The sequence below is a fragment of the Ixodes scapularis genome, unplaced genomic scaffold (genome assembly GCF_016920785.2).
Source record: "Ixodes scapularis isolate PalLabHiFi unplaced genomic scaffold, ASM1692078v2 PGA_scaffold7__128_contigs__length_106722199, whole genome shotgun sequence".
Classification (NCBI taxonomy): Eukaryota; Metazoa; Arthropoda; class Arachnida; order Ixodida; family Ixodidae; genus Ixodes; species Ixodes scapularis.
The window spans coordinates 103,180,190-103,201,398 of NW_024609882.1; the positions used below are offsets into that span (position 1 = coordinate 103,180,190).

Genomic DNA, 21,209 nt, shown 5'->3' on the forward strand with positions numbered 1-21,209 from the left:
GCTTATACAGGAACTCTATGTGCTCCGATCCGCGGTGCCACCACACACTCGGCCAACGGTCCCCACCGCACATGGTTTAGCCTGTGAGCTAAACCAAATAAGCTACGCATAGAGTATCGGCACTTTTTCCCTCGATATTGTTGTGGGCGCCGCCATCTTGGTGTTAGTACCAAATCAAACGCAACTGTCGATCCTCAAGATTCAAAAGTGCGACTTCCTTAGCATTAGTTTCGGTATCAGGAAGCGCACTTAATATTGCTTTGCTTCGTTGCGAACTGTTTAAACATTTGTGGAGGTCGGAAAAGCGTTTCCTGTAATTTCAGATAAAGCTTCCGATAACTGACAACCATCATTTTAAGCACCAAGATGTCTAGGAAGCGTAACTTAATTAGTTGTTCTAGTTTAGCCCGACCGCACAGGCACAGAAAGAAAATCAACTGCTTGACCTCGCGCTCTTGGCGCTGCTTCAGTGGCTTCATCAGCCCGTAGCGTTGGCTGCGCTCCGAACTAAGGTAAAGCAGAGCAAATATTTAGACCTTAGGGTTTCAAAAGCCTAACCAACAAAAACCACTTAACACACCAAAATAAAAAAAAATAAAAGAATTGCGGGTTTATTTTGACTAACTGGAGATCTTTTGACGTGCAACCGAAATTTCAGATTGGCCTTCGTCGGATTGCGGGCCCAACTCGGCCAGTATTTAAACCCGACAAATATATATTCATGGGCCAGCGCGTTGGCTCAGAGACAATAGAGAGTTTTAGTAGACCGTTTTCGGTTTCCCGCTCCGCTCTATGGAAAGCGGAGTCGCCATCGCGCATGCGCGACCCGCTCTGGGATTTGAGCGTGGAGCGTCAGCTCCGCTATTGTCGCCATTTTGAGAAGTACGTTCCACTCTCAGTAAAGGTTCAGTAGATGGTGCTTTTCTGGAAAGGTGGGTGCTCGCAATTTGAAATTATGCTTGGGAGCGCGCTTGACCCTTAAGAACCTCGCTGCACTAAGAAGCTGCGCAGACTTTGTTTGAAAAGGCGTCCCCCAGAAAACGTTTCGCGGTAGTCAAGAACCTCTGGCTGCTTCGAGAAATCGCTGGCCGCAATCCTTTCACGGCCCCTGAACGGTGGGAACAGGTGCTGCCTTGTCTAAGCCAGCGGGCTCGATTTTTCTGTGCGAGATGACGACGACGACGTTGAGAGGATGACACACCGGGCGACGGCGGTGTCTCAATCTGAGCCCTGGGCCTCGGTTCCTCGGAGGCGGCAGCTTCTACTTCGGCTGGACTACCTCCTTGGAGCATGATTCTTTGACCCCAGTGGACCCCAGTGAGCAATAGCGCCATTATGTTCCTGGTGCCCCTTCATGCACTGATCGAACGGCATGCAAGATCCTCATAGCTCGCTGCTCACCCGCCCAACCCGCCTCCACGAAGTCTGGACTTCTGCGAATCGGACTGCCACCCTCCCAATACCAACAACCCATGTCGTCGTCATCTTGCACGTATATACCCATCACATTACCATGTTCCCTAGACGCGGTACCGCGGGCCTTGGTGGTACGGGCTGCTGCCTTTCCGGGGTGCCGCGGCTCTCCAGAGCCAAAAATTAAAGGTTAACCAAAGACTAAAGCGGTCGGCAAACGGACAGATATTTTGTTTGGTTACTTCAGGCAGAAAGACAGTGAAAATTAGCAAAAGCGAGTGCTCCATTTATATCTCTACTTTTTTTCCCAATGAAATGAGTCTTTTCTTCTTCGTATGCTTTGGTTTGTGATATGGTGCCTTGGTGTTTATGTACACTGGCGCGACACTGTCAGCGGGAGCATTCAATATCCTGTTTTCATTTTTCACCTTAAATTCGAGGGGCTGACATTTGCCTATTGGTGTGGAATAAAGCGCTCGTTCGGGGCACTAATCTGAGCGACAAATTTTCAGCTTTTTCAATAGCTGTCAAAGAAATAAACTGCAAATAAAAGCGATTTTTTTCGTGTTCGTATTAACAGTGGAGCGCAGTGTATGTATCTGCCTTGGGGGGTGACATGAAACCATTTTGCTTGACTATACACTTCTTTTTATTTCTTTTGTTTGTTTATGAAAGTGCATTTTTCAGCTTAAGCTCCTGCCCAGTTTCGGCCTCACTTGTGCTACGGTCTTTTCTTGCAATAGAAGGCCACGCAACATAGTCTACTCTTACAATGCTGAATTCAACAGTAACACTGTAATTTGGTTAGATGCAATATTCACACGCACATCTGAGAAGTAAAATGGGAGTCGTTAGTAAACGTTTTTATTAAAATATTTCTAGATGCCCTTCAGCCCAGTTGGACAGGTATTTCGCTCAGTACAAAAGCTTAAACATGATTTACTGTGATAAGTTTATGCATTCTAATATTAAACAAACAAAAAAATGCCCATGGTCTTTGTAGGTTTCGTCCAGCCGTCAAATTATGCCGTCTGCGCACATCACTGCCTGGTGCTTCACGACGAGCACCCTCTTGTGGTCTTCTTCTAATTTTTTTGATGGACGGCATATGGGCATGCTGTGCAGTCAACAAAATCCCAACAGTTGTTCAGGGGTGTTCCCTTGTCCTTGACGGCCTAATAAAAAAGACAAAAAAAAAACACTCTTATAACACGGCAGTATTTAAACACTACCAAAACATGTGATATGGGACTTGTTACTCCTCTAAGATAAAGCGTATTTCCATAGTAGGGTTGTAAAAAACTGGGTATCGTAAATTAATATATATATATATAGTTGTTCCTTAATTCTGCTAAAGTTTGAGGCCGTCAAACTGTGCATGCGAGGCCCGCTACGCCGGAATTCAAAACGAAACTTCTGAAAACTGATCCAATCTACCACTATTGCTTAGAAGTCCAGGGTTGTGCTTGCTAAATTTTGCATTGTTTATGCCTGTCTGGTTTTCACCAGACAAAAAATTGACGTGGAATATTCTTTCGACCGTTATTGGTAACTCTTTTCAAAACACCACCGGGTAACATATTCGGCCGCCATATTTTGGGCATCGCTTTTAGTGCGAGACTTGTGACTAGAACTCATTTCATATTCAGTATTGACGCAGCATTCGTGTCTAATACATTTAGACTCGCATCCGCGACAAACAATGACGTAGCTCTCTTGCTCCCTAGACACTTGGCCAAAATAAGGCGGCCTCGAAGACTAGCGGCACCATGGGTTGCACTTTTAAAAAGGCTGCATTCAAGTTTCTATTATTTTCTAAATCTACCAAGGAAATCCAATGCAAACATTTCTAGAGGAAAGTTAAACAATTCAAAAGTTGCGAGCGAGTGTGAATAAATGAAGCTGAGAGGGAATGGTTTCTTTGGTGCAGCTTGCGAGCGCTATGCTCGTGGTCAGCTTTCAGTGACATTTTCGACAGGAGGGCGCATGCACAGGTATAATAGGCGTTCAAGCACGCGCACCCGTACATCTGACTGCATAGCCATAGGACGTCCACAAAACGCGACGACTTTACCGACGCCGTGCTGGTTGCAAAGTGATACTCGTTCACTTCGTTTGATTATGCTGTTTTGTGTTACATAGAACTCAAATCGAATGGTTTACTTTTTACGCGCGGGGCGTACGCTTTACTTCTTGATTCAACCTCTTTCAAGCTGAGGTCACGGTCAAAAAGATAGACGCGTATTGAGTAAGTGCAGCCATCTTGAGAGCTGAGCGATCACGCTAAGGACGCTGAGGGCAGTCCGCTCTACAACTTGTGAAGCGGAGCGCACGCTCACTCCTCTAACTATACGCTCCAACTCAGAGCGGGCCACGCATGCGCGGTGGGGACAATGCTTTTCGCAGAGCGTAAAGTAGAGCAAAGAGGGCTCATAAAAGTGGCCTACTAATACTCATAGATTACGAAAGCGCTCGTCGTGACTTGTCCTGACATTGCCCATGTACACCTTTGGCGTATAGAAAAAAGTAACTTTTCACCAGACAGAGCAGCTGTGCTAGAAACAATGGATACGCGAAATTTACACAAACCATGCATGGTCTCACCTGTGAGCACAGCTCTAGTTTCGCCAGGGTCAACCACCTATGTTTGTTCATGTCAGCGAGCAGGTGGCCGAACCTCTCGTTGATGTGACCCACGATGAGGTTCACAGAACTGAAGAACACCGACAAGCTCCGTCCAAACGCTCATCCAAGTACGAACAGACGGTTGGGATAGGCCAGTCGAGGAAGAACCATGCAAAGCGTCTCGCGAGATCGGCAACACCCTGCGCCGATCTGTCGGGTGCTGGTATTTGGAGGCCCGCATGCAGAACAGCCAGGTCCTTCTTTAAGCAGGATAGCTTCCTAAAGGGTTTCTTTTCTACGTTGGAAATATCCAGCAAACCGCGTTCGGAAAGGAAGCTTCGGCGCTTGATGGCACGAGGGATACGAATCATAGATTCGATGTCTCGCCAGCTTAATATCGTTAGTAGAAGTCTCCTTCCTTGAGAACAGCGGGGATTCATCGTGCAGATGCCTTGCTAGCCTTGAGCAACACTGTACTCGTACTACGCAAAAGGATGTGCTCGCAATGCGCAAACTTCGTCCTTTTCTCTTATTTTTCTACTTCGAATAAGTAAATCTGTTTCAGTTTTAATTCGAGTGGAGCAGAAGCTACAAGAGCGAGTGCCGGCCTTTCAGCGTCCTTGATAAGCACGCGCGCTCGTGCAGTGCAAGTACCGTTTAGAGCAACACGCTCATGCTTATACCTTCGGCTTCACTCGCACACAAGGTGGAACGATTATATTTATATTTTATAGCTTAATATTTCTTCAGGTGTGTGCCTACTCTTTTGTGTTCATTATTGTCGCCTTCGTTTTTACTACCTCTACAATCACGCTCCCTTTTACTCTCTTGGTGTTAACGCTTAGGTTTTTTTGTCTTACTAGTACTATAAACGTCCACTTGTGGGGCCACGCAAGCAAATTTTTCGAACCCGCTCAAAACGCTCTTACGCTGAAGAAAAACGCTCTACTAAAACGCGTTTTTGGACCTCCGCTTTCCATTCCGGCGAAGCGGGCCGCGCATGCGCAGTTTGGCACCCTCAGAGCGGAGCGGAAGATGAAAACGGTCTACTAAAACTCTCTATTAACCGCTCATTCACACTGAAAGCGGATCCGCGTTTGCAAAGCGGTTGCGAATGTGGTTGCATAAAGATCCAGTACAACTGCACGCGCACTCGGTGACATCTAGTGCGCGTGCAATTGTACTGGATCTTTATACAACCGCGTTCGCAACCGCTTTGCGAACGCGGATCCGCTTCCAGTGTGAATGAGCGGTAAGACAATTTAATGTTGTGTGTTTTGTTTTAATGTCATTGCCACTTAAGAGCCACTGAGGTGGTTCTTGAAACAAAATACAATCAAAGCATTCCGACAAGTATAGTTTCATTGTGAAAATGATTTTTGCGAGTAATAAGAACATTAAAATGTTTTCGCATACGCGGCGGAATCTGAAATGGCAGAATGCATTTCATGGCGCCCGTTTCATTTGGATCGCGTCGGGCATGTGTACCAACGCACAGTAGAACGCGCGCAAAAGTAGCTGTGGCGCACCCGCAGCCTCGCGCTTGTTCTAACATCACTGGCTTGCTCAAAGCGGGCATCCAGGTGTCTAACACCCGGACATCTGGCGCTTTTTCTGTCTTTCACGTGGCGTTCCAAGCGGCATGTGACGAAAGACGCCCATCAAGTTGTCGCCATCTGTACTTGATATAAGAAACTACAATTTACCGTAACTGAATGGGAAAAGTTTGAGGTCTTATAACATTCTTAACGTGTAATATATAAATATAAATGTTCTGGAAAATGTAATATCCAAGGATGCTTCATAATTTAATGTCTCGTTATTTTGATTAGTTGACGTGATTCCGTTTTTATAGCGCCATAAAATAATACCATTTTAAACTTTATTTTTTATTTTAAAATATAAATGATGCGTACAGTTCCTTGCTTACTTTTTTAATTAATTGCATTCAAGCGAACGCTCACGTAAAATATTGTGGACGATGAGACGTTATAACTCAAGAAATATTTTTTTTTCAATATTAGAGACTGTGGTCTATAAAAAGCTGAATAAATAACTAACAACTGAAGAACAACAATTAAAGAGCTGTTTTGCAACAATTGTTGAAAAACAGCTCTTTATTTTGACATTAACTTTATATTTGTAAGATACATAGAAAGAAAGTTATACGCCGTCAAAAAAGCGCCAAAACGTCATGGATGGTGGGGTTGCACCTTAAACAAGCATCGATAGATCAAGGGGCTTTCTCAATGTTTGCAGTACAATGGAAATGAACACTTTGTGCCACCGGCGCTCCGCTGAGTAAAATTAGTGCTTTTTTGAGGCATTTAGCTTTTTTTTTTTTAATGTTCTGCAACTGATAATGTCAGCTTTATGCTGCTTATGGCGGCAATACAATGTTGCTGTCAAGCGCCAATTTTTACTTTTAGGAATTAGAGGAATGGTGTGAAACGATTCAGCCATTCCAGGAGTGAGAATGAGCCCAGTGTCCCCATTCCTAGGAGTCAAAAGGAATTGAATTATCGAAAACTGTAATTCCCCGGAATGGAATTGGAATGAGAGGGGGGTGCACATTCCGCAACACTGTTGTCGATACCGTCAGAAAAAAGTTTTTGTTGTTGTTGTTGTGATTTTGAGGCTTTTATTGGCAACGGCATTGGGGTTTGTAATCCAGAAGGACTGCTTACATGTGCTTGAGCACCACAGGTATCCGAGGCGGACGATTTTTATTGTAAGTTACCACAATGAATGGAGTCGTGTCCTCATCCCCTTCGATTGAGTCACCCACCAAGTAGCAAGATGGTTTGTCATTTTCAAATGGTTCATCTTTGTTGCTGTCTGTACGTGGCCATTTGACTGGGATAAAATTTTGTTTGCCGATGACGGTGCTGCGTCTTTGAGAAGATCGTTAGACGGTGACGAATCTTCAGTCCCGCTAACAGATTGCCTTAGAGGTGGTTTAGTCATAATTGGAGACTCTGAAACGTCGTCTGCTGACAAAGTTGTTCCATGCCGAGCCGACAGAGTAAAGTGTAGGGCTGGATGCCGTTTCCGGGAACTCACCGTCGGCTGCAGACCAGGCAATCGACAGCCAAGACCACGGTGAACAGCAAAACGATCACGATTTGTTAACCAGGACTTGAGTGAAAAGGTTTCAATAAGGAGTTAAATAGAAAAGCTTCCACTTTAGCTGAACACCGTCGTCGTTTTTTACACATTAAGTGTGTTAAGATTGGCTTTTAAATAAAATTTTAAAACCAGAAAATAAAAAAATACAACACTCAGCCGACCATGTGCACTGACAATTCTTAATTTTAACGATAAAAATACAATTGTTTGACTCAATGCACAGCAAGACAAAACCGACATTTGTTTTGTGAAAAGAAAATACGCATATGGGGGAAAAAGTTTTGAAGTACACTCTCAGTCGGAAGCGCTTTCTGAGGACTGTTGCGCTAAGTTGGCACCCCCCAAACCGGAATTTACAGTCAGCCACGACGGAATATAAAAAATGTTGGACCAGCTAACCCTGCCCATTACCATCACGCCACGCATTTTTTTTTTTTAAATAAAACCGTCAAGAGCCATTCATCACGCTTGGTTGATTTCGTGAGCGTGAGAATCCTTTTGATACCATTATCAAGGAGTGCATGCAGAAACGTTAGACATATTGGAGCAGATTTCTTTCATTAGAAGTCGGTAACCATCAAAGTACTTAAGTACTGGTTTTCAGCAAAATATGATTTGCTGAAAATTGTTCTATAGAATATTTTTGCCTGAACTGCTCATTCGCGAAATTACAAATTCGTCTTTCTATGCCTTAAAGGACACCTGAAATATTCAAAACTTAATTTGTAGTTGTAAAAATTTCAGCCTTTTCAACAATTTTCTGACATTTCATATATTATTTCAGATATGAAATAAAACTTCTAATTAACTTTTGATCTGGACCTGCTTTTTATTTTTAGTATTCAGGGGGAAGCAAATTAGATCAGGTTCATGAGTAGTTTGCAATAATCGTTGCGCTTATGTTTGCTTGTGGCAAAAAAAAAAAAGATGCATGTCACCGTGATAAACTTTTTTTAGTACCTGGTGGAAGCCACTGTGGCAAGTTACGACTGTGAGAGAAGAACAAGAAAACGCATTGTGGTTTCGTTTACAGCCGCATACTTCCTTGCTTTTATTAGCGTTATCTGCTGCTACCGCTCGGTTTGCTGACCACTATACCCAGAAGCAGATACTCAGTGCACCTCCTGAAACCCGAAACAAAGGCAACAAAGAGGTACAAAACACAAAAGTCTCAAAACACGATGTCGATTAACAACCAGCTTGATTGCTGAATAACGTTCTCTCCAAGAATGTCTGTGGTCCGTGAATACATCACTCCATAGAGCTACCTGTCCTAGCACTTACTGCACGGTTCCTATATAACTAAAAGTCTAACTGTCTCAATATGGTGAACTATCATCTGTAGATGTCGACACGGCAAGACCACCAACAGGTTTTGGAACGAGCCAAGAGAATGCGGACCATCTTGTCTCCGCGCGAGACTTTCACCAAGTTCATGTTCGACGAGGTCCTGAAAGAGAAGAGGGTCATTTTCCTGGAAACCTTCACCTTCACGTACTGGGTGGGGAAGTTCTACAAGAGCATGCCGCGCGGGGAGTTCTACATGGCCAAGGAGACCGTCGTCAACCCGGCCATGTGCATGTGGATAAACCGAAACATGGACAGCTATTTCATCCGGGCCATTCACGTGCGGTAAGTGTCTCTGTTATACTGCGTTGTCGCATCACTAAAAGCGACCGTGAAGCAGACGCTGGGGGCAAGGGATCTTTATGGCGTCACAGGGTCTTTTACAGCGTAGCTGTATATTCAATGTTTTATTCAGACAACATACATCAGACAGTTGTCTAGGGACCGTCTGAAAAGGCAATTAAAAATACCTGATGAGGCGTCGACACCTTGCCCCCTCCCCTCCCCCCCTTCCGCACATCACTCAGCGTGGCACATACGAAGGCAGAATAATGAAAACTTGCGAAACGTAAACAAATGTATGAAAAGCCTAAGCATAACAATGCACACGGGATAGCACTGCATAAAGGTCAAGAAAATAGCAAATAACATGCTACGATAAAGAAAATGAAAGCCGTTTACAACTTCCTGCAACACCGAATTAGAGCGCAGCTCTTGAGGAGGGGGAGGGGAAGGTACGGAGAGGAGGCTATGCCCCTCCTCTCCTGCTCGCCTTCCATTTAGGGGAAACTTTTTCCGCTATATTTAGCAGGGAAATTTTTCCGCTAAATTTAGAGGTAAAGTTTTTCCGCTAGATTAAGCTGAAAACTTTCCCCGCAAAATTTAGGGGGAAAATGTTTCTGCTAGATTTAGCGGGGAAATTTTTCCGTGAAATTTGGCGGAGAAATTTTTCTGGTAGATTTAGCGAGGAAATTGCTCCGCTAGTATTAGCCGGGAAATTTTCGCCCTAAATTTAGCGGGGAAATTGTGACTCACAGGCCGGACTTCTTGAATTTTTTCGTGTCGTCGTCTTCACTGAAAACTACATTCGGCGAATAAATAAAAAAGGGCATATCACACATTTAATTTAATTTAATTTATTAAAGTACCTACATCGCCTAGAAGGCATTACAGTAGGGGGGGGCACAAAAATAACATGCAAAATATACATCGTTATACACGAAAGAAAGAAGAAAACACTACTACACTTATAAAGACTAAATCAGATGAAAATTTAAACAATTAATTGAATTTTCTAAAAGAACAGCTCTGGCATCAAAGTTTCTACAATGTCATTAGGAAGCTTATTCCAATCCTCAACAGACCGTGGAAAAAAAGAGAATTTCAAAACATCAGTTCTGCACTTAAATGGACGGATCTTTTTTGAATTGTCCACCCTTAAAGACACATAAGCAGGTTCTAGAAGATGTGTTGATTTACATATACCAGTATTATTGTGGAAGATGTTATGCAGAAGTTTTAGACGAAGGTACTGACGTCTGTGCCTCAGCGGCCTCCAGTCCAGCGATGACTTCAGTTCAGTTACACTTGTCCTGAAATCATAATTTCCGGTAACAAACCTTGCAGCACGGTTCTGTATTTTTTCAATCTGCTCCTCCAAGTTGAACCTATAGGGGTCACATATTGTACACGCATAATCAATAACTGATCAAACAAGTGAAAAATATAAGGTTTCTTTCAGTGACGAGGAGGCCAATCTAAAATTACGTTTAATGAAACCTAGCGATCGACTAGCCTTGGCGGTTATATGGTCAACATGTTTATTCCAACTTAAATTTGACGAAAAAATAACTCCTAAATATTTAGTTTCATTTAAAAGGATGAGGGGCAATCCACCAATGGTGTATGAAGAAGGGAAGAAATTCGTTTTTCTTGTGAACCTGATATAGACACATTTCGATATATTCAAAGACATACGCCATTGAAAACACCAAGCTTCAATCCTGTCCAAATCACTTTGAAGAGCAAGGGCGTCAGCATTACATGAAACATCTGCGTACAAAACGCAATCATCGGCATATAATCTTGTTTTAGAAGAAACTTTTTCGACCAGATCATTAATGAAAATTAAAAATAGGAGAGGTCCGAGTACCGATCCCTGTGGGACACCAGATGTAGCTGTTGTATGTGTTACACCAGATGTAACATATACAACATACAGCAGATAATTCATTTCAATAAAGTGCAATGACAAAACAAGCATCCAAGCCAGATTATTGATCATAATGCGTTCCTGATAACAACGCGAAGCACGTAGCGCTCACCGCATACGTTTCGCGGTAAAGATTCCTGCTGCTCAAGCTGCCGCAGCGACGGCAGCTTGCGACGTACTGAGTGATGCCACTAGCCTTTCTTATTTAAAAGGGTTGTGGTACAGTGCATTTTGTCAATCATTTGGTGTAGACCCTTTTGCTGTTCACAAACACGAACTGCTGCTTCGTCCCAAGCGACTTCCGGACGCACCGTCTTTGCAAGCCTCTTGAGCTTGCTTATGTCGCCAGTGATAGAAAGCATAAGTGCTACACGGACAACAAAGTTGGAGATTTAAGAATGGCTTTCCGCTGTACAATATTAGATCTTGGAGGGGGCAAGTGGGTTTACAGGAACCCTCAAAGCATTTTAACAGATCTCGCATTCCTTGGTTCTTTTGGCGCTCACCTGGAGAGTTAGTGGTTAAACGTTTCATGTTCATTTCATGCAGCGGTGTTAAGGTGGCCTTTGTTCATCATTTTTATAAACCGGAAGCTCTCTGAGACATGAAAGACTGGAACACCACCTGGTGGCAAACTGATGGCAAATTCACCGGCGGATGTGCTTGACAGCGGCACTCGGCTCAGCTCCGCCGTTGATGGTCTATTCACTCCAACGAGGTAGAGGGGCTTAGAGTGATAAACCGGAAGTTCCGAAGTGGCACCCCCCCGGTTGCCGCCATGTTTTACGCAAATGTGACCACTCGTCACGTGACCTCACAAGAGCCGTGACGTCGCAGGTAAGATGGCAGCGCCCAGAGCTGGCGGATGCGAGTTTGTTCGGTGCGCGGCAGCCGTGATGTGCAGCGGCTTTCCGACGATTTCGGGCTTTTTCGTGCTCGCTGACGCAGGTATATTGTGAAAATATGAAGGAATGAGACTCTATACCCTGTTTGCTTAAGATCGCTCTGGATCATATGGATATTAACACCTGTGAGACAGCATCAGCCGTATCGCCGTACCGGTGCTCGGATTCCGGGATGTGTTCGAGAATCGATAAAACTTTGAGTGCTTTTAGCATGAAATTTTCGCGTTTTCTTAGCTTTGTTTGAACATTGAAATGTCTATGAATCGACGCGAAAGGTATACGTCGCGTTAGGGCCTAGGAGAAGTTGTTTCAGGCCTGCGTCACCGAATAACCATAGCAACTTTTAGCGAGGAAGCTCCTGCGCCCTTTGTGCTAATCGGCGATTCTACATTCGATCGCCTTTCTTCCCTTTTTGGTGAGTGCGAAGTGCACACTTATTTTCAGCTACGAGGATTACGTTTTATTGAGTGTGGGGATGAATAAATCGTTGCAGGCACCTGCTTCAAAGCTATTCGACTTGCAATAACAACTGTTTTGGTGTATGCATAGATTAACTCACCTTTTCCACTTTCGCAGGATTTATTGCAGCAATACTTTTTTTCATAACAACTGCATTGTATTAGTCAGTCAATTATTTACTTGGTCTAATTACATGGATAAGATGATTCACATTTGTGTTCATCCCTTGCCTGAAGAGCAGTCTTGTTGAAAAATGTTGACCATTCCTTTCGGTCTCTTCAATAGCCTTTTTTTTTAAAAGTGTGGGTTGTCTATACTTCGTATCATTGTAACCTGGAAAAGGACAACCGCCACAGCCCCCTCGAGCCAATCAGATAGACAGAGCGAAGGTGTGTGACAAATCTGTGCAGACGAGCACTCTGAATGACATGTTGTCATGTGCCTCTCTCCAACGTGCATATTGGCTCACCGAGACTGTAGCCTTTGCTGTTTGCCAAATTATGATGAAACAATTTACAGTAGCTACTACTCTAATTACCCCAGGCTTTCATACTTTGGTCATTTGTTCGACAAGAATGTTACGTCCGCCATCACTGTGAACTCGGCTCAGCGCCCATTGGACTCGAATGCTGCATTAGCATTTGACGTGAACTGGGGCCCATTTGTGTGCTTTACGCCGAAAAAAAAATGGCAACAGTTGTGTTGCTTGATGGGTTTCTGCAGAGGGTCTACGTATAGGAAGTGTCCTGCTACATAACAATGCATCAACACATACGATTAAAGTACATGCTCAGAGGTGTGTTCAGGAAAAGTGGAATGAGTGCAACCCAATGCAACAAGTCTGCCAGTCTGATATGTCCCATCAATTAATATTGAAGGGTCAGAGATGCGAGTGTCCTCAAAAGGACCTGCGCGTGTGGTGAACACAATTCTTGGTGTATAAACTCTCAAGGCATAAAGGCAAGCGGAAATAGGTTTATCTGGTTAGTGTATCAAATGTTTATTTCCACTGCATTACATAATTATTGATTCTTAGTTAATGGTTCTAGAACGAATTCTTTCTGCGACAGTCTCCTGTCAGGCGTTCAATCGTAATACCTGTGGACCTTGTTGTGGGATGACGCTCCTGGCACGTCTGTGTTCAGTTTGGTCGAGTAGCAACTTTGACCGACTGATGCAGTCTTGTAATCATACGTCATGTGCGCCTACTGACATCTGATGCACTGAAGCTGCAGGGCTGGCTTCTAATCCGCGAAATTTCCCTGGTAGTTTTCTGCATCAATGCAGCAAGCTCGGGCATGTATTGGTTATATGGCTATGCCTTTTGCTGTACCGTTGACTTGATAGCTGGCAACAATGTTTGCTATCCAAGCCATTTCACTTCCATCTCGTAATGGAGATTTATTGTGCATCCCACGACCACTGCAACTTGTGCAAGTCTTGTGTGGCAAAGTGAAGTCTCGTGATGCTTGCAGTCCACTTTTGAGAGAAACCAACCATTCTATTTCTTAAAGGGCCCATGAAACGATTTTTGGGTTGGGATAAATCATTTTAGATTGGGATCTTACTAATAGCACATTGTTCAGTGGACCAAAGGAAAAAAAGGTAGAAAGTCAAAAGCCTGACTTTCAGTGCGAAAATTTGAAAACAGAGCGGACTATTTCGTACCTCCTCCCCTTCGCGACCTCTCTGCCTTTTCACTGTGATACATCCGCGGTCCCAAAAGCGCATCATCGGGTCCAAACTGACGTCACACGCAACCGGACCTCACTTATTCCCTTCACCCCTAAGCTGACATTGTGGTGGAAGCTACGCGCTTGCCGGACCAATCAGCCGCCTCCCTTTCATCACCTGACTTCATTCTCTGCAGCCACATTTGCCACGCTCACGTGGCAAGTGTGGCTGGCCCAACGATTACGTAGCTTCAACAGCACTGTCAGCTTCGGAATGAACGGGGTGGGGAAAGCAACTTTTGTCTGAATTTTGAGCGACAGGCTAATCTTCTAGGGGGAGAATGGATGTGTCCGGATTACACAAACGACAGTGCGAGAAAGAGGGGTCTCCCCTTTTTCGTTTTGTTTAACTCTTTTGGTGGAATGCGCGATTTATGAGTTGAGGAGGAAAGCTAAACAGGAAAAAGTTGGAAAAGCGTTTCATGACCCCTTTAAGGTCACTGAGCGGCATTCTCCCTCAAAGTTGGAAATTGTGTGCTTCATGGCGTGGACGCAGATAATTAGTGCCAGCAAATTATTAGGTATTGTCCTTGGGCGACAACCGACACCAGATCAACTCTCCTTGCATTGCCGCTCACCTGCTTTGTCGTGCTTACCTCCCGTCCAGATGAAGTAGATCACGAGCTTCGGGCTAATGTCGGCACCAGGGACAAAGACCGCCGAAGATAATCCTCAATCTTCCCCGGACGCTCGTCAAGACGTGGTCGAGGGTCGTTCGGCACGAACCCTTGCAAGCCAATTCATTGGTACGGGCACCTCCAGTAGACAAGGTCGGCCTCATGCAGTGGTAGCAGAGTGGTTTTCGGTGGACCATTCGAAGCACCTCCGTCTTCCTCGGTGTACTTTGTTCAGCGCGGACCTACACTGGTTCTTCTCGATATCGGGAATGCTTCGGCATTGGGGTATTTCATTGAATTGGCATTGAATAATAACAGGTAGCCGGTGGTGGTCGTTGTGACTTTGTGGCATAAGTCGCCCTCGTTTCGTCAAATGCTGCTTCGCTCGAAGAAGTCTCTAGTTGAAATGCCTGTCAAACTTCTGAAAAAATCTAGGCGATCAAAATTAAAGCCGGGCAACTGATGGCAGGAACTAGCTTCCTTATCTCCTCCCGGACACCGTTTTGAATGATGTCACGGATGCCTGGGGGGCTGGCGTCGAAGTTGCAACTTGACGACTTGAGTGTCGCAACGCTGGGGAGTTTTTAATAGTGACGTGCTCGGGCCTGCAGTGTGCATTCAATGTTGGAAGCTGCATTGATATGAACCCTTCGACTGTTGTCGTGGGGTTGCGGACAAGGCTTCTGAAGGTGTCCCTCAAATGAGGACCATGGGATTCTTAGCTTCTTGTCTTCTGTAGCATCAGGGTTGGCGTGGGTGCTCGATCAGAAGCAAAACGTCCTCCACGAAGGTGGTGACGCTCTCGTTGAGGCCGTGTCCTGGGCAGAATCAGGAATTCGGCTCTCTCTTGTCAATGTTGGCTGATGAACATGCACTTCAGCTCGGTCTTGCAAACTTCCCACGATGTTAAGGAGGATTCGCGGTTCTCAAACCAGTGCCTCACAGTTTCTTCCACGAGAAGTATAGGTTCTGCAGGAGCTGGTTGTCCATCTACCGACTGTGGCGGGCGACACGGTCATATTGTTCAATCCAGCCCTCGACGTCTTGTGCACCTTGCGTGAAAGGGCATCGGAGTGCGAGGTGCGACGGGCATGCAAACGATGGTGGGAGCAAGCGTGGTTAGCTGCGACAGGGTTGTCATTGTTGGCTTAGTCAGCTTTGGTTTTTCTGGCAAAAGACCTAATTCCGTTGGTTCTTGCTGGTAGCAGCGCCTGGCTTGGATTTCAAGTTCTTCGTGGTGTATTTCCGAGTTTCGCCCTTGTGGTACTCGCTCGTATTGCAATTTTGCTGCCGGGCTCGGGATAGGACTTGGTTCACGGCTCGCCGGGGGTTTAAGACTCGGGATAATGTGCCACCCGTGTCTTGTTATCGGGCAACTCGGGTGAGGAGCCGCCAGAGTAGACACAGAGTGAAGGGCTATAGGTAAAGTGTGCAGCACCTCCACCAGAACATACGATGACAGCTGAGCATGGCCTAAAACTTTCCAGAATAGTAAATATTGATAGAAAATAGGACTGGAGCAAGCATCCGAGACAATATAACAAAACAGACAGAAAAGAGTCTATCCTGACCACTAAAGAAGCTGCACTGCTTTAGTGGCATTCTGTCTGAATAAATCCTCTCCTTCGGGGTCTGGCGACTGCCGTGGACGAGCTGAACTGAAATCGATGTGAGACCACTTTTCTGGTAATGAGCCGCTGCAGACTGCCGTCGCAAAGCGGCGTGAATGGGTGGACTGGGTAGGTAACGCGCGCGATGAAATGTCCACACAGCTTGCAATTCGCGTAACGAGTGTTGAAACTTTGGTGTCGACGAAACGTGCGACAGACCAGCGGACTCAATACCAACTGCAACACCTGTGCTCAGTGAAGGTGCACGTCTACGCCAGAACATTTTAGTAGGCAGCACAGCATCACCTAAAGCACGGCACAGGAACTACCAGCTTGAAGGCAGCTCTTAGGCGCGCCGCACACCTGTGCTCCGTAAAAGGGCACGTCTACGCCGAAACAATTTGGGAAGCAGAACAGTATCACTTAGCACGACACGGGAACTAAAAGCGGCAAGGCAGCTCTCCGGTGCACCGCACAACCAAAGTGAGCCTTGGGGCATTTGAACGAAGCGACACCACGATTGCACACTGCCAAGCACGAGTCGCGCAATTTCCGTCGCTAAACTGTGTATCCAAATATATTGCACACGCTTTACTGCAGATCTCGAAGGTTCCGACGGTCAACGAGAGCACAGAAACGTCGCCTTAAATTTTATCCTAGCGGTATTCGAATCAATCCGAGGTGCGAGCAACGTAGGGCAGATTGTCTCTTCCGTGGCAATATCGCCGTCGGTCACCAGCGAAATGCACACCGTTCCTCCGTATTTTCACCTTGTACCTACGTCAGACACCACGCTGAACTCTGAAGTCGCTGTCGACCGGCCTCATATGACGGCTTCTGCGCCTGAAATCAACTCGCCGAGACGAACGACAACCAACAAAGCATCCGACAAGCTCCGGCATTCCGGCACAGCTGGGGCCAGCCGCTTCATGGGCGCTGCCATCTTTCCTCTGACGTCACGCATTTGGTTTGGTCATGTGACGAGTGGTCAAATTTGCGTACAATGGCAGCCGCCTTATGGGGGTCACTTTCGAGTGCAGACCGGAACCCCGGTTTATCGCTCTAAGCCCCTCTACCTCGTTGATTCACTCACACAAGCGAGTTTTTCTCCTCAGAATGGACTAAACGTCAGTGAGCTTTGAGGTCACGCGTACCGCGTCATGCAGGAGACACAAGTCTCGCAATGCGAGAACGCATATCACACTCTTATGATCTGCATTTTATCATCGAAAGCTTAAGCTTACTGCACACTAGTACATTTAGCTCAACCCTACGCGTCACAAGTGCTTTAAATCTTTGGAACATTCACTTATTGAGGGGTTTCTGATGTCGGTCAGCATGTTTCTAATTGAAACCATATGTTTATTTTTGGCAATTAAAACATTAGCTAATACATTTTAGATAACAATCCCTGATGCCTGTCGTGCCTGGCAATTTTTTCTCAAGAAAGGTTACTTTTTCCTCAGCGACACTCTTTGGTAGATATCTCCGAGTCTTCTGAAACATTGGCTATATTCTTTAAAAAAATTGCATTATTCAGAATATATTGCTTCGTTCGCGACTGAATAATCTTTTAAAGGCCGACGTACAACCTCGGTTTTCTGCAGGGAAGATACTTCTCTTAGCGCTTCCCTCTCCTAAGCTGCGAGGGGAGCCAAGTTGGACCAAGGTAAAAAGTGGAGAGGATATAAGAAAGGAGCAGGCGGGAAAAAGTGGAAAGCGCGAAGTGTACGTCGGCCTTTAACTAATGTTCCTGCCACACTGCGAAATTTAATGTAATTTCTCCTCGAATGACTTTAAGTGTTCGGCAATCAGCTCGTGAGTCTGACTTCGATCGTCGCGCGTGCACCACGATGCACCAAAAGTGGCGTGCGCTGATTGGTAGATTGGAAAACATTATTTGATGAAAATATATTATCAAGACGATGACATCATTTTTCAACTTGTTCCTCCTTAGCTTTCCTTCTCAACTCAAAACCAAAATGAGAAATCACGTGGTCGCGACGTGTTTTGGCACCAGATGCGGTGACCCCAAGCCTCAACCGTGCATTCAGGCACACCGTGGTGCTTGTCGTTCGCAAGTGATGAAAAGTGCCGCCACTGCACTCATTGGCCACGAACGTGAATGCAACTATTTGTCGACGGATTGATTGTTGAGAAGTGCCTGCGTCCGAGTGACGTAGTGCTCAAGTCCAGTGCGTATGCTGTGTTCGGCTAACGTGCTCGGCTACAGCGGATATATCGCAGTTAAAGGGCATAGAGCTTTCGAATAAAAGGAGTTAAGAAATTGTGCGCTCTATTCTGAGACATTCGTACCTAAATGTAGGTTTCTATCTTTCTACTTTCGCTTACTACTTTTCTTGTGGCCCATTAAACGATATATGTATAGTAAAATCGTTAATTCAAGCCTCTAAAGTATTTCATAGTTCCTGTAAATTTTACCATTATGATTTTGTCATGAGTGTATTGGCCGGTAGCCTCGAAGCATTTGTTGTGTGAAATAGTTGTTTCCTGGTGAAAATGCCCGCGGTATTTCATTTCAACTAGAATGTACTCATTATTTGAGTTTTCATATATTCGCACTATCCATTTTATGTATTAAATTTGGTTTTGCATACATTTCACTGTAATATGGTTTATTTCAAACACAGTCTACATAGAAACGACTTGGTTTTGCCATATCCCGTCCCGTTAAAAGTTTGAATATAATGTTAATACGCAGGTTTTTTTTTCAAATTATGAGATTTACCTTGCATTATTTGATAAGATTTTCGTAACTACGTCATTTTATCCTAACATGTGCACACAGCCTTGATTACGTGACGTATAAAGTAGGCGCTTGTGCGAACAAAGCATTACGCGAGGTTTGTTTTATTGCTTGATTCTATCATTTCTTTCATAGGAAGTTCAAATATAGCCGACGCTACGAGCTGATTGGACGAATCAAAGAGCATCACAAGCTCAGCATCGGGGTGTTCGTAAGGTGCACGGACGTGTTCTCTAATTGCTAATCCAGTCATGCGCAAGGAAGGCCCAGTGACTTGCGGTTTTGAGGCTTTTCGATTGTTTGACATTAACTCGCAGCTTCGGCTGTTTCTGTATTTGGAGTGAAACGGAGTACATCTGGCATGCACGAAGGTAATGTCGTGCATGCCAGAATGTGACCAGAGATGGCGGTAATGAATGCGTGGCACAACTTCCTTCCACAGGAGCCGCTGGATCACCGAGTCCGGTCTCCCTCAGCGGTGGAAGCACCTGATGATGGAACAGAGCCGGCACAACTCCAGCGGCGTGATTGGGTCTCCGCTGCAGTCCCTGTCTAGCGTCGCGCCGCTCAGGCTTCAAGACGTGGCAGCTCTCATGCAAATACTTCTAGCGGGTTCTTGTATAGCCCTGGCGGCTTTCCTCGTCGAAGTGGCCAGGCACCGCGCTCAGAGCCGCGCCCCAGTCACATCTCCGACTTGAAGCGTGGAGCACACGTGAGGGAAAACCGTGACACGCACGCGCCGTCGCTGACGCTATCACGCGGTCGAATGCCGCGCAGCCACGCCATAGCACCAGTGACGGTCGCTATGATTACGCCGCTTAGAGGCCTGACGTCACGAGTTTTTCACTCGCATGTTTTCCGCGCATAGATGGATATCACAATAGAAAATGCATCTCCTATGGTAACCCTTTTGTCCATTCTCAGCAACTACTGAACCAATTGGAGTCGGGATGGTTGTATTCAAAAGATAGTAATAAAAACATTTAAAAAACTTTAGAATTAACAGATTCATTGAATTAAAACGAAAGAAACACACAAGAGGACGAAACAGACGACACAGCTTTCGACTTGCAACTAGGTTGCAAGTCGAAAGCTGTGTTGTTGCAAGTCGAAAGCTTTGTCGTCTGTTTCGTCCTCTTGTGTGTTTCTTTCGTTTTAATTCAATGTACATTACCAACACGCTCAAGTCTATAATTAACAGATTCACATTACAGATTATCGATCCCTCCTGAAAAAAGGAGAACAGTGATGTCTGGTTAATACGGATACTCCTAATATGGATAGCCCGCTTTATAGACATGATTTTAATAGACAATTTGCGTAAATTTGTGCATTTTTTGTCTCGTTATTATGAACAACTGATATTCTGGTTGATTTTTAGGGGGATCTGAGGTGTCCATATTAGCGAGAAATTGCTGTATTGGTTTCTTTACTCTGTGTCCGCGTTAGCTGTTTCTTAAGTAGCCGTTCTTTATAGCTCTTTCTATACAGGCCTGTCACTTCCGTGCCTATTGCTTAAAGGGGTAGGGAAAACAATTCTGCTTTTATATCTTTGTTTAGATATGGTCTACATTGTGGAGGTCGCCCAAAAGCAAATGTCTAGACTATTGGGCCTGGGTTGCTGGCAGAAAAGTCAAGAAAACTAATTTTAAAACAAATGGACGTAATTCAAGATTGCACCTGGTGGCGTTCTGCGAAGCTCATTGGAATGTTGCCCCGTCATTGGCCATTAAGAAGCTGCGCCAGTTTGCGGCAGTGTAGCTATCCCATGGAGTTACTTACACCTGAATGTGGCTTGGCGGAGAACGCCAACGAGTCTAGCACTCTGCATTTGTTAATTTCCACAATGCTTCTGCAGGGTGCATTCTACACCCTCAAGATCACCGTTCTTTGCAGACCTTAGATAGGAGCTTGATCTAAGGATGCGAGGACCTATGCCTGGCCAACCATTGCCCCCCCCCCCCCCCCCCCCCCCGGGGGATGCGTTGGGGACAACGCACTCCTGTTATGGCACCCAGTGAATACCTTGTATGTAACGGGTGGTTTCAGATACGATCGGCCCAAAGGTGGTTGGTCGACATTTTTAAATCAATATGTGTGAAGGAAAGCAGTAAAACAGCCGAAGACTCTTATATGACTCGGTCAAACTGCTCTCGCGACTAGGCCAGTCATGCGTTTTGCGTACCGCAGTACCTACTTTGCGTCAAATGATGGGCATGCAGCTGATCAGAGAGGTTGCCATCATGCTGGAGCTGGTAGTTTCGGTTTCTCCGTAGACTCACAAGGTAACTCCTTGAGATATCTCAAAAACTGCACAAGCCGTCGAAAAACAAATGAGACCTCGTAATCCAGGGACACCTCCTTAATTTAAAAAATAAGAAGAAGAAAGAAC

The 21,209-nt window shown here is 45.2% G+C and overlaps 1 protein-coding gene across 1 annotated transcript; it reads left to right on the forward strand.

Moving 5' to 3' along the window:
- Positions 1-8,516: 8,516 nt before the first annotated feature.
- LOC121833270 lies at positions 8,517-19,530 on the forward strand. Its single transcript, XM_042286410.1, has 2 exons — positions 8,517-8,799; positions 19,260-19,530. Exons 1-2 carry the CDS (start codon positions 8,561-8,563, stop codon positions 19,513-19,515), a joined length of 495 nt encoding a protein of 164 aa, XP_042142344.1. The 5' UTR covers positions 8,517-8,560; the 3' UTR covers positions 19,516-19,530.
- The last annotated feature ends 1,679 nt before the right edge of the window (positions 19,531-21,209 follow it).

Bases quoted from the DNA above. Each gene is read 5' to 3' on its own strand.
- LOC121833270 (XM_042286410.1), top strand. From the start codon at position 8,561: ATGCGGACCATCTTGTCTCCGCGCGAGACTTTCACCAAGTTCATGTTC. The intron at 8,800-19,259 runs GTAAGTGTCTCT...TTCCTTCCACAG, and splicing joins ATCCGGGCCATTCACGTGCG to GAGCCGCTGGATCACCGAGT.